General features: G+C 37.9%; 2 protein-coding genes across 2 annotated transcripts; both read right to left on the bottom strand.

The window, feature by feature from the left end:
* Positions 1–776: 776 nt before the first annotated feature.
* LOC137722412 (uncharacterized) lies at positions 777–6,873 on the bottom strand. The gene is made up of 13 exons (XM_068461407.1): positions 6,402–6,873; positions 6,128–6,299; positions 5,566–5,783; positions 5,288–5,348; positions 4,926–4,998; positions 4,468–4,545; positions 4,171–4,328; positions 3,462–3,630; positions 2,752–3,217; positions 2,183–2,617; positions 1,630–1,833; positions 1,323–1,456; positions 777–1,193 (listed from the first exon to the last, which is right to left on the bottom strand). Exons 1-13 carry the CDS (start codon positions 6,777–6,779, stop codon positions 1,046–1,048), a joined length of 2,694 nt encoding a protein of 897 aa, XP_068317508.1. The 5' UTR covers positions 6,780–6,873; the 3' UTR covers positions 777–1,045.
* Positions 6,874–8,195: 1,322 nt separating this feature from the next.
* LOC137723684 (GDSL esterase/lipase At5g18430-like) lies at positions 8,196–10,381 on the bottom strand. The gene is made up of 5 exons (XM_068462879.1): positions 10,105–10,381; positions 9,814–9,944; positions 9,340–9,582; positions 8,901–9,153; positions 8,196–8,428 (listed from the first exon to the last, which is right to left on the bottom strand). The coding sequence occupies exons 1-5, from the start codon at positions 10,379–10,381 to the stop codon at positions 8,196–8,198; spliced, it is 1,137 nt and encodes a 378-aa protein (XP_068318980.1).
* Positions 10,382–13,230: the final 2,849 nt, after the last annotated feature.

Raw genomic sequence — 13,230 nt, 5'->3', positions numbered from 1 at the left:
CAAGACACAAAAAAGAATGGTTGAGATTTTTCAACCATCCACTCGTAAAAAAACATGTGTAAGAAAAATCTTTCGTAAAGTAAAAATGTTATTCTTACTATTTATTTATATAATTTTTCTAATAAAGATGAAACTTATATACATTGACGGTCCTACATTTAATGGAAATATGGTACCAGTGATGTCTATCTTTACCTAACATTAGGTATATACTTTTAAGCCTATCCAAGTTATATTTGGCTTGGCTTTTCTTTTTAATTATTTTGGATTATTTTATTACTAATTCGCAGGCAATAAATAAAAAAGGTGACAAAATCTTGAAAATAAACCGTCACATTTGACCGTTTATATGAGTTGGACATGGTTCACAATATATATACGTCATTGCTGACGATCACCCTTCCCACTGCCACACGTTTTTGTTGAAATTATTTTGTACGGAATTGCCGCGCATGGTGCGCAAGCATTTATCAGGTATGAATTCTCTCAGCTTTGAACTGTTACATTTTTTTAGGGTCGCGTGATGGCAGTTTGTTTAGGGGTCATCATTTGGTCTCCAGGCCCAAGAGGGGCCGCCCGAACCCACTAAACGGGGTTTGGACTTGTCATCTTTCAAAAAAAAAAACCTGTCATTTTTTTTTTGATAATACGATATTCTTAGCTATTATAATCTATTAGAATAGGGATTCAAACTTGGGACTTGGGAGCAAGGCACCCGACATGGATACACCACCCAAAGGATGCCTCATCAAAGAATGTATGATTTTATGCGATTAAAAGAAAGTTTTATTAATTGGTACTATTTACCTGCCTTCAATTTTTTAGAAGCATGTGTTGAGCTGTTTCAGCTTTTGGCTGTTTTGAACCCGTGATTTTGAATAACAGTTTTTTTTTCATTTACAAAACACAAGTGAGGCCCCAACTTTTTTAAGAAGCTGCTTTTAAAAACATTTAAACAAGGGCAAAATTTAGTTCTAGTTACACAGCAAGGGAAAACTGTTAACAAATTTTAACCCTTGCATTGCAACTATCGTTGACAGTACTATCAGGTGGTCCGCTTAGCAGAAATCACCGTGTCCAATGTCTCGTCTGGGACTGTGATTCCGGTCGTCTCCATGTCTGCAACAATTGCAACGGCTGCATCTAGCTCCCCGAGATCAAGACACAGCAAGATGATTTCATCGTAAAGAGGACTGCCATGGAAGAGAAGAAAACATGATGTAAACACGAAACCTCGAATACATGAGATCAAATCAGCTTTGACAAAGCTTCCATTTGTGCGGATGGATGTGTCTTACTCAAATTACGAAACGTGGTCTTACCTGCCGAATACATAACCAAGACTATGCGTCGTCTGTAAGATCTTCAAGAAAGCTGACGGCAAAGGAGCCCTTACTGCTGCACGCAAAATCATGGCACAATCACCAATGGTGGGCGTTCCGCCCAATTCCATCACCTGAAATGAAATGCAGTACCTATTTCAGATAGCCAAAGGAAATAACCGCTGTTTCTGCTTTTGCTTAAGTTACAAGTGTTATGAGGGGATCAAGTGACAGTTAATGAGAACGTTGGGAGAAAACGAAAAACAGCATTGCAGGTGAAGAGTGGAGTATGAATATAAGAACTTGCCTTTGTCATAATTTTAATCGCCAGCTCAACTTCCCATTCCTGTGACCATCTTCTAGGAGCTCTGTTCTTCAATTCTCTTTCCCACGTCCAACCCCAAGCATCAGCTAGCGTGTACATGTCAGATTCGTCAAAAACTTTCCTTTTCCTCAGCTCCTTAAATGCCTCGAATATGTCCTCAGGAAACCAGTCATCGTCATTATCATCCTGCATCCGTACACAAAACGTGTTTAGATATATCTTTAAATTACCTTTCTAAGGTAGAACTTTGAGCCCTAGAATTAAATTATGGTGCACTCGACAGATATTATATACTTGCATACACGTCCATAAGCAATGTGCATCGTATAAATATTACGTGAGGGCTGACTAAAACTGATATTGTAAATGCAAAATGAACTGATAGTCCAGAACAGTCATTAAACTTTCCACTTTCGTATCAAAAACCAGAAGGAAATTCAAAGATTTAGAAAAATTAAGTTGATGAGTTGCCCATATCCTTCATATCCCGATCAAAAAATTATGTGAAACACAAAGTAAAACTACAATGTCGTACCTCAGCTGACATTCGAGATCTTCTCCTTGCTTTTTTAGATGTCGTACTTGTTTGGTCAGAATCTTTCAACAACTGCACTCCAATCATTTGAAGAGGTTTCTTGGCTTCAATTTCTTTTTCCTTAACTCTTTCTACGTCCTGTCTCTCAGCTTGTTCTACCTCTACCTCTGCCTCTACCTCCTCTTCTTCCTCCTCCTCCTCATCGTTGTCGTCATCATCATCATCCTCATTATCATCATCTTCGTCATCATCATCGTCAGCTTCGTCATTCTCCACATCTTTTGCAACATCATCAACAGTGGCACTATCCGAAACATCTAGAGCCTTTTCTTGATCAGTACCGAAGCCTTCTCCCATGAAACGGCGCTTCCAGAACTCTGTATTTCCTTCTTCTAGCTTGATACGTGAGATTAGTTCGTCAAGCTCTTCATCAACCTGTAAGATGAAACACATTCAGATTTGATCAGTTTAGAGTGAAGTTTCAAGTGCAGCCAAAAGGGGGAAGCATTGCTTTCAGAGTATGCAACCCCCCAACATAAGAAGCAAGAAGAATAAAAAATTAGATAGACCTCTTCTTCTTCCTCCTCCACAGGAGGAACCCAGAGGGGTCGGCCACGAGAGCGGTTTATTCTCCTTGCTTTTTGGACACGCTGGTAGAGAACATTTCTGGTACCATCAGTTGGCAGACCTTGTGCTTCTAGTTCTTCCTTCAATTCAGATACTACCATCTTACTAGCAGCTTTGGGCTTTAAAACATTCGTGTCAGGGCCCTTTATAATTTTCCTTAACCTCATCTCAACTCTAACATAATCTGACTCAGAGGCGTCATCTCCTAAAGCTGCAACTCCTTCATTTCGTAGCGTTCTCAAAAGCTTTCTGTGGTGTATCTTCCACTCCTCAAGACATCTTTGCTTGAATGAGGTTTCAATAGGGTTTGAATATATAAACCCATCAACATCAGGATCTAGTGGAGTTTTCCCTCTTAGAGGCACCCATCGCTTGCGCTCACCGGTAAGCCCACCCTCTGCAATGTACCTGATACAACAATTTAACATCATGTGATGTGTTTGTTAACTTGATATACATGCCCAAGAATTTAAACTTTGGGAGTCCGGTATAAGTCAAGCTTGGTTCTACCTCATGATTCTCTTGTAAAAAAAGGGGGCCGTATTCATCTATATTGTTTATTTTTGTGTTGATAACTTCTAAAGTGCAAAATTAAAATTAATACTTGCACATAACAACCGCTGTAACTATTAACACATATGGAGCCACCAACCTGGCCATGTAATCTATCTCATGTCCAAGTTCGGCTTCCTCTTGCAAAGGTTCAATCCATGAGCTCACCAGTGTCCGGTACTTTCTACTCAAAATCATAGCTCGTGGTGGAATTGTTTGGTTGTCCGCAGCCATAGCTTCTAAAGCTTCTAGCAACTCGACCATTCTTCCTGAAGACGAACAGATCATCAATCAAGTCAATAAGTTATATTCAATACTAATAATGAAAGATCCATACAGTGGGCCAAAAAATTACAAAACGTTGATAGAACCTAACAGGTGGACCAAGACGTCAATGCCAACATGCTACAATATATGATAGGTTACTGACCGCAAATCAAGAGAGTGAATCTCAGAAAAGCTTCATTATTTATTTGCTTGCCTAAATTTCAGAAAATATAGAATCCAATATTCGGAGTAAAAGCTTCAGCTTTCATAATTCTTGTACTTCCGCAATTCCTTAACATCACATGAACCATAAAGAAATTGATTGCTTCTGTTAATATATTGCCCTTAACTTGTTTGATATACAAATGAAAGAGCTGAAAAGAAACTATTACTTTGAAAATTTTGGTCATTGACCAAGTGCAGGCTACATACAATACAGTGATAAATGGTTGCAGCAACTTATATCTCTAAGTATTAGGTACACAGAGCGAGAAGAAATGAGATTACTCTTGTTCAGAATACAAAATGTAAAATAGGTATACCTTCTCGACATAAGGCTCGAAGATACAAAGACAGGGGGTCCCCAAAGTTTCCTTCATTATGTAAAGCTTTTGTTCCTCCTTCAAATCTTATGAGGGCATGAAAATGCCGTATTGCCTCTCGAACTACACAGTACTTGGTAAAGCACTCAACTAACAACCTGAACATCAAGGTACAAAAATACATTTCGAAAGAAAAGAAAGCGAAAATGATAGAAGTAAGATTCAATGTAAACATAAGATGCTGGTTTAATCTGACCATCAAGGCATAACAGTATAATGCAAAAAGAAAATGCTTACGCATGGGTTTTCATATTGGGCTGCAAACGCTTGTGGTCTTCAACCATCATGCCAAGTAACTCAGCAACATCTTGTACTCTACATATCATATTAAAACCCCAAGGTAATGACGAATACCATTGTAAAGAACATATTGAATTAAAGCCTTGAGCTCCAAAGTTGTCAAAATTCCATAAAATTAGATAAAAGTATTTATTATAAAAACATAGAAATGATTTTAAAAGTAAAATTTAAATCTCTCAAATAATGTACTTCGCATAGAGAACTATATGCTATGAATCAGCACATTGACATCTAAGCACGAATACATAGTAAAGAGGGCCGAGCTCGTTCTATACTTATCATATTCATATTCATCATATCTAAAGTTTTTTTTACGTTCACTACATAAGCTAGGCAAAAAATATTCATAATTCTTAAGGAAACGTAGCAGGAATTATTATGGCTACAGACGCTACCTGTCATAAGATTCAGCTCTGGTATATGCTTGGATCACCCAATTATATGTCTCTGTATCAGGTTTCATGTGTTCTGTTTTGTAAAAAAAACTGTAAGATTAAACCCTGAAAAACCTAAAAAACAAAGGCTTCCGAGAAGTATTAAACTTGAACAAACAATTATAACTCTGCGTCCAGAAATGTACAACTCAATTTCACAATCCACAAATATATTAAACCACATGTTACGCTGAAACCAGAATACTCAAAAGACAACTAACTGAAGTGATCACTGATTCGAGAAAGGCCATAAGGTATTACCAAAATCAAAAGCAAGATTCATAAGCCACAAACAAGAGATTTCAAAACATAAAGAAACGAACCATCTCCATACTCCATGTTCTCAAACGTAGCAAACGCTATTTCAGGAATTCCGCAAGTAGCCTATACATTCAAAAGGAAAAAAATTACATGAATAAGACTGGAAAACGAACTATAATTATAAACAACTAGGTCAGAAGATGCTTGCAGTAATTCACTAGCAAAATGTGTGACACTTTAATCAACTGCTATCCCTAATGTAATTTCAAATCTTGCCTGGAACTGTACAACGTAGAAATACAACATCGAAGATAACACAATCCAGAAAAAAAAGAGTCACCTGCACACTAAGAAGACAATTGAAATGAAAGGTTGTTGCCATCCGCCCTGCAGCCTCCATTTCATAGGCAATATCCAATGCATTAGAATGATCCCCAGCTTTACAATCCTCCACAATAAGAAGATCATAGACCTCATCAGTTGCTCTGAGCCCACCTTTGGCACCCTTCAAGAACACTTTGTTGGCATCTTCTAAATGGCGGGTCCGAACGAGCTCCTCTGTTCACATACACAGATAAGAAATCTCCACATCTTAAGGAACAGATAATAAGGGCCTCGTTGGGACTGCTTCTGGTCATAAGCGCTTCTACTAGAAATGATTTTATGATAAAAGTGTAGAAATTCTTATTAAAAATTTAAGAGCTTTGTGGAAAACACTTGGAAGTGCTTTTGCAGAAGTACTTTCTAAACCACAAGCTTCCTCAGAAAGTGCTTCTACGACCCAAAAGTTTTCTAACCAAACGTATTCAGAGACTCAAAAGCGTTTTTAATCATCACAAAGCACTTTTATCCCTTCCAGAAGCAATCCCAACCCCTAAATAATGTGCAATTCATTAGTTTACCAACAAGAAGAAGCCAAGCTTGGCGAATGTCGTATTGCAATTTCTCCATGGCAGCAAGAATTTCTAATCCCCTTATAGCTCGACCTTTTGATCCAAACAGCCGAATCAGCGCAATGAACGTTTCGTGGAGAGGCCGAAGCCCCGTACTCAATTCCCTTCTCAGTGATTGCATCTAAAATTCACATCAAGCGACAATGGAAACAACATTATCTCAACAAAGTAGTGGAAATTAAAATTGAAAAATCAAATTTTGAAGAACAAGTATTGTACATACCGCCCCCTCGGCGTCTCCGTTGAGAGCGTGAGCTACGATCAAGCCGTGGAAGGAGCGAGGGCCGGGGGAGAGGCCGGCGGCGACCATGTCGTAAATGACATCAGAGACTCCATTGGTGTCGCGATTGCGAGCCCGGACCATGAGCTCCTCCATGAAAGCGAAGCGGAGGTTCTTCTCGGCTGCGGAGGAGGAAGGGGAAGAAGAAGAGGAGTCGTCGTCGTCGCCCTTGGTCTGCCTCCGCTTCCTTCTAACTCGCTTCTCGGGGGCGGAGACTGCCGAGGCGCGTACGATGAGGGAAACGGCGTCGTTGGGGCATTTGAAGTTGCGGGGTAAGGCGGGGAAGGGAGTGGCGGAGGAGGGGAGGAGGAAGGCGGACATTTGGAGGGCATACGGTAGTGGATAAGGTGTAAAGGCGGGTGCTTTTGTTTCTGACAGTGAGTGAGGGAGTGACGAGCGGCTGAGCGGGAGGGGTTTAACTGTTTTTTTCATTTCCTTTTTTCCAGGGTTTTAACTGTTTTCTAGTTTTTGTCCTTCGAATTTTATTTTCTATTTTTTTTTTCAACTCTTTTTATTTTATTTTTATTGCTAAGGGTTTTTATTCTAGACTCTAGTTAACGAAACGGGAATTCAAATGAGATGGGTACACTAATCACGAGCTAATGATTCAATAGTAAATGATAGATTGGTAGACTTCTTTCAAACTAAAAATTAGGGGTTTCGGGTTTGAAACCTACTAATGGTGTGGAAACCAGACTTTTGACCAGAAAGAGACTGAAATGTCTCTATGAGTCTTTACGATCCCCAAAATGAGTGGATAACTACGGTTTGCTACCAATCGTCCTCCTTAAAAAAAAAAAAAAAAAAAAAAAAAAGAGATGGGTACACAATCTTCACCAATTGACTTAATTTACAATTACAAATCTAAATAAGGTCTACCAACTGCATTATTATATGTCGAACGCTTATAATATGTGGTGCTATCATACACTTATTCTTACCGTTTACACCACTTTTGTTGACCCTGTTCTTTGACCATCTTCCATTTATTCGATTCGAAAATCGGAAATTAAGGTGTGTGGAAGGCACAAAGAAGTTGGATAGCATTAACATATTTTCTATTTTTTAGATCAATTTAATCATATCAATTTTGCAAAAATAACCATATATTATTATTATTATTATTATTATTATTAAGGATAAGATGAGGGTTCGAAATTTTACAATAATTTAGGAGAGGGTAAATTTTGAACCCAAATTATTAGACCACATTCAAGTGGAGACAAACACTTGTTCAAACAACAAAAATCATTTGAATTTGTTTGATATATTTTCTAATCTTCTATGTTCTAAATCTTTATGTCCCAAACCCAAGTTAACTATTCTAAAATAAGGAAGAGAGATTACTCAAATGCATGCAACATGCAAAAGAAAGGCACATTATTTTAATTAATTGACATAACTCAGATTTGCTTATTTTAAATCTTTTCATTGCGGTATTACATTCATTTCTACCAAAATTTTTGACTGGATTGGGTTTGATGGAAGCAAAATTCCTTCATTGGTCTTACACCTTGATCCCAACGAATCGGATTAAATTCTAAAATGTACAAATTAACGATTCTAAATTGAACTTCTTGTATGTATGGCACCATCTGAATTATTACGAAATATTGAAATTGAGACATTTGACCAAAGAGAACAAAGCAACCTGAATTATTGTAAGTATAATTGTTAAACTACACAATGACTTAAATTGTCCAAAGAAAATTAGAAAAACATATTAATTCTTTCAGGTCAGGTGGTGGAGTCCAAGGCCAGGATAGTACTGAGGTTCATGGGGCTCATATAGTTAGTTGAGCCTGTGGTGATCATCTCTGCAAACATTCTATTAGCCTTTTCAGATGGATGAAAGGCATCCCAAAACGCATACAGGTTTCTGTTTGGGCACAAATTGGACAGAAATGTGCAGAGACCTTGTCCATTGTAGGGTCCTTGCCCACAACATGCTACCTTCGATGTGGTAAAGCCTGCAGTGAGCACACAACCATGCGTTATAATATGAGTGAATGACAGAGTTAATATGCCTCGAATGTAAGGAGGCTTGTAGTTATAAATAGATATATGTGCAATAATATGACTAGATTAGTATCAGTCTCTACTGTTGCTTTTTATTAAGCACTTGTTTGAGCCTGTTTTTTTCATTTGAGATTGCTTATGTAGAAATTCATTTATGAGCAAAAGTTCTTTTGCTAGAAGTGCTTTATTAGAAAAATGTTGATATTTTTGTTAAAATCCTAGTGTTGCGTAAAAAAACAACTTAAAAAGTGCTTCCTTAAGAAGCTTCATGAATAAGCACCTAACATGTGTTTCTCCATAAGCATTTTCAACTTTTGCAGTTAGACGCGCTTTTAGTTATCAGAAGGTACTTCTAGTCATTTCAAAAGCAGTCAATATATCATAATTTAAAGACGAAAACCAATTAAATTCCTGAATTAGTACCAAATGCTTGGGGGTTGTTGATGAAATCTGCATGCATTTGCCTAGTGTTGGCAGATATGAATACATCTTTGCCAAGTTTCTTGTTGAGTCCGGCCAACATTTGAGTGAGTTGTGGGTTGTACAGGGCAGCAGCTCGTAGAAGTTCAGCCGAGCATCCTCCATTCGTGCTTCTAGCCGCCAACTCTGCCGGAGCACATCCCATCGGTCCTGTACCAGTAACCAGAACTCTACGTGCTCCGAGTTGATATAAATTCTGCCAAGTTAACTAATTAAACTTCTCTTATATTGAGTAATTTTTCTGTGTGATTGTCACCAGTCATGTGGTGTTACGTCAATGCATCCGTATATTATAATACAAGCATTAATAAGATTATGTGACAGTATAACAGTCACACAAACGAATTTATCGTGTATTGGTGCAATGATTAATATTAATTACCATGAGAGTTTTTCGGTACTCAGAGATGAGAAGCTTGACGTAAGTAGGGAGGGGGAGGTTGCGAGATTGAGAAATGGAAGAGGCTGAGTAGTAGTTGTTGACGAAATCGTTGCCACCGACGGTGATGAGGACAAGTGATTGGCTTATGAGTCTTCTGGTCTGCTGCTTTCCGACCAGGGCTTGCACTCTTTGCTGGTATTCTTTGAAGTAGTTCAGTTGTCTAAACATTCTGAGTATATCTAGCTGCATGGCCGCAGTGCAGACTAATCAAATTATCTCAATGAGCTTATCATTTTTGAGTAATTATTTTGCGGTACTGTAATAGGGCTACATGTCATAACCAATTCATGTGTTATAGTACTGAGTTAATACTACTATTAGTGTGTAGTGACTTACAAACTGAGCGCTACATGACATAACCAATTCATGTGTTATAGTACGAGTTAATACTACTATTAGTGTGTAGTGACTTACAAACTGAGCGCCAGTTTCATTGAGAATTCCAACTCCGGCGGAAGCGAAGTTTGCACCAACAAGTAGCCGTCGTCCGTTAAGCTGTGGACTCAAGTATGGCATTGGGGGTTCTCTTGAGCCAATTTTCTGACCTTAATTATCATGATCATGTTAAATAAGTAGCTGTTAATTAACAAATAATAGATGAATTAAGTGATCGCGTTAACATGGTACGTACACATAAATTAATTGAGGCCAAATTAAGCATATTTATCTGCATGCATGCAGAGTTAATAACTGTATATACTTAACTGATAAGGTCCGGGATGATGAGGCCATTAGAGAAACGGCCGGTGGGACGGTGAGTCGGAAAATCGATTCCATAAGGGTAAGAGTCGGCTCGAGCAATCGATATCAGATAGTTGTTGTTGCCATTGTCGACCAGTGAATCACCGAAAACAAAGAATGCTCGACTACCCTCTGCTACTTGAACCATTTGAGGACCAAGACTGTAATTACTAACAATAACAATCAAGTAAATCATCAGTCGACATGTAAAAATCATCGACGATGAAGAGGCTGCAGCCATTGTTACGCTTAACTCTGGATTGGTCAGGATCGATATATATTGCAGTGTAAAGATTGGGTTGGTTGGAAGTAATGAATTGACAGCTGAGAATTCATATAAAGCAAACTATATAGGGCACGCGTAGTACGTGCATGGAGTTAATATTGTTAGCAAGGTTTGTATTAACCCTTGAGCATCTTTGTAGTGGTTAGGTTTAAGGGGGAGGTACGTGGTGACGTCGAGGAGGGGAAATAAGTATTTTGTCACACCATTTATCACGTAACGAGGGATGTAGAGAGAACCTAATTAAGGCGTTTAGAGAGGTGTATTACATGAAAGACATCATCATCAATATCGAAGTCTATCTTTTGTGAAGGAGGTGCCTTGACGTCGACGAAATTGAGAATAGTACTGTAGATCGATCGATATCGTTCTTCCAACCTAGAAGAGAAATGTAGGCACAAACATTAGAAACATATTCTAGTCTTTATAAATCACTTGATAGTTTTGTTTAAAAGATGGTCCTTGAAATTGAAAATTAATTAATGTAGTTCTTGAAAATAGATGTCGTAAATCAATGTGGTTTTTTTTTGTTACAATTCTGTTAAAAAGTTTGTTAAGTGCTGATGTAGCACATAAATGGGCCCTATAAGTCGTTTTTTTCACAAATGGTCTTTGAAATTGACTTGCGACATCAAAATGGTCTTTGAAATTGAAGATTGATTAATGTAGTTCCGCAAGTAAAGTCTCAAATTAATGTAGTCATTCCGTCACAATTCTGTCAAAAATTCTGTTATATATTGAAGTGACACATAAATGGGTCACATAAGTCTAATTAAATTAAAAAAATTATAAATAGGCTTAATAATTTAATAGTTAATAAAAAAATTGTCAACCCAAAAGCCCAGTCCTATAATCACATCCGATCACAGTCCACATTTCTCTACCTCCTTCGCTATCTAGTCTCTAAAAAAAAATTCTCAATACACCCATCTTTATACATTCGACACCCATCACCAAATTGAACCTGGATTGAGATCACTTTTGGTGATGGCTTGGCCGATTGGCCACGACTTCTGGGATATTACCATTAACATTTAGGCGATCAACATCCTCACAATCTTAATCTTGGAGAGCATGTTCGGCGGTTCCCTGGTGGTCTGGTAATGCAAATAACGACAATGTCTGCCTTGAGATAATGAGGTTACAAACGAGGTGCGTCTATTGTTGATTGAAAACTATTTCCACACCCCCTCTTAGGACTACATTTATTGCTTTTTAATTTCAGGAACCATCGTAATAGTGAGGGTCAATTTCATGGATCATTTATAATAAAAATGTATTCACAAACATCATAATTTTGTTGTAAACTTTCTATATTTATAGGGATGTGCTCTCCACATACCCCTTTTTACTTCTCTCACATCCTTTGTTAATTTCTGTCCTTTGATCTTCTTCAATTCATCAGATCCGACGGTCAAAAATTGAAAAGGTGTGAGAGAAGTAAAAATGAGTGTGTGGATATTACACCCCTATGTATAAGAGGATTGTTAATTTGCTCGGGTATTTTATTGTATATAGGTAGGATATAATAAAGGTATGAAACGCTCGAAACTTGGCGCACCAACAAGAAGTATGTGACATGCATTATTAAACTGGATGGAAATAGAGCAACTTGACCAAAACAGCTAGCTACAGCTAGCAACAGCAAGCAGGCACAAATTTCTCGGGAAAACTGAGAAAGTCTTGCAACTTGGAAGACAAAAAAGTGTAACCTTGCTAAAATTATTCACTGACGGATACTTTTGCGTAGTCAAATACTCAAATTAGTGACAACAGTTTGCTTCTCATTTTTTCATAATTTAGATTACGTTAATTAGAATGTCACTCGAACATATCAGAAAAAAAAAAGTATTTTTCACTTATGCACAAAGTTTGAATTCGTAGTGAATTTGAGGAAGTGATTTCCACACCCTATTTTTTATTTTTCTCACTCTATAACCTCATGTTCATTTTTGACCTTCGAATTGGAGGATCAAAAGAGAACCGAAAAAGGGAAAAAAAAAAAGAAAAAGGGAAATTATTCCCCTAAAGTTGTAAGAGATAAACATTCAAGATGGAATATTAATCTCTCTCAAAAAATAAAATAAAGTACCAATTCACAGAAAGCAGGTGGAAACTGTATTCAAATACAGCAGTTAAACAAGCACTCATATATACTTAAGGTTCAAGAAAACACCAGTTACACAACAAAAATCACCATGCTTCCTACAGAATTATGTCATCGCATTCATCAACTTTGGCTGCCCGAAAACACCAGTTACATGCTTCCTACAGAATTACATCTTCACTCAGAAACTTCAGGTGCCTGAAAACACCAGTTACACAACAAAGTCACCATGCTTCCTACAGAGTTACATCATCACATTCATAAACTTAAGCTGCAATAAAACACCATTGCAAGACCTAACATGTAGATAATGCACAGTAAAAAGAGGATCAGGTTCATGCAAAGCTCGATCGAGGAACCCTTGTTGAGGGTTTTCTTCATCCAAATGGAGATGAAAAACACAACGGTGTTGGTCGCTTCAAAGAGTCGGAAAAGGAACTGGTTCTCGACAAGAGATTTTGAAGGAGTGAAGTCCAGCATAGAAGGTTGTCGAGGCAATTAGTGTTGCATAGTGCTCACCGTCCCGCCTTGCTCAGTTGAATGCGCTTCAGCCTCTTTTGTCTCAGGTGCCAATGCCATGGCAACCATATCATCAGAACATAAACCTAGTGGTGTTCCGCGACCTTTTATTCTAACACCGAAGAACTAATCTCGCCTAATACTTTATACTTCGGAGAATGCATAATGCATATACTCACAA

Source organism: Pyrus communis, chromosome 17 (assembly GCF_963583255.1).
Source record: "Pyrus communis chromosome 17, drPyrComm1.1, whole genome shotgun sequence".
NCBI classification, from domain to species: domain Eukaryota; kingdom Viridiplantae; phylum Streptophyta; class Magnoliopsida; order Rosales; family Rosaceae; genus Pyrus; species Pyrus communis.
The sequence above is the reverse complement of the archived record's forward strand: the minus strand, read 5'-3'. Positions and strand labels throughout refer to the sequence as shown.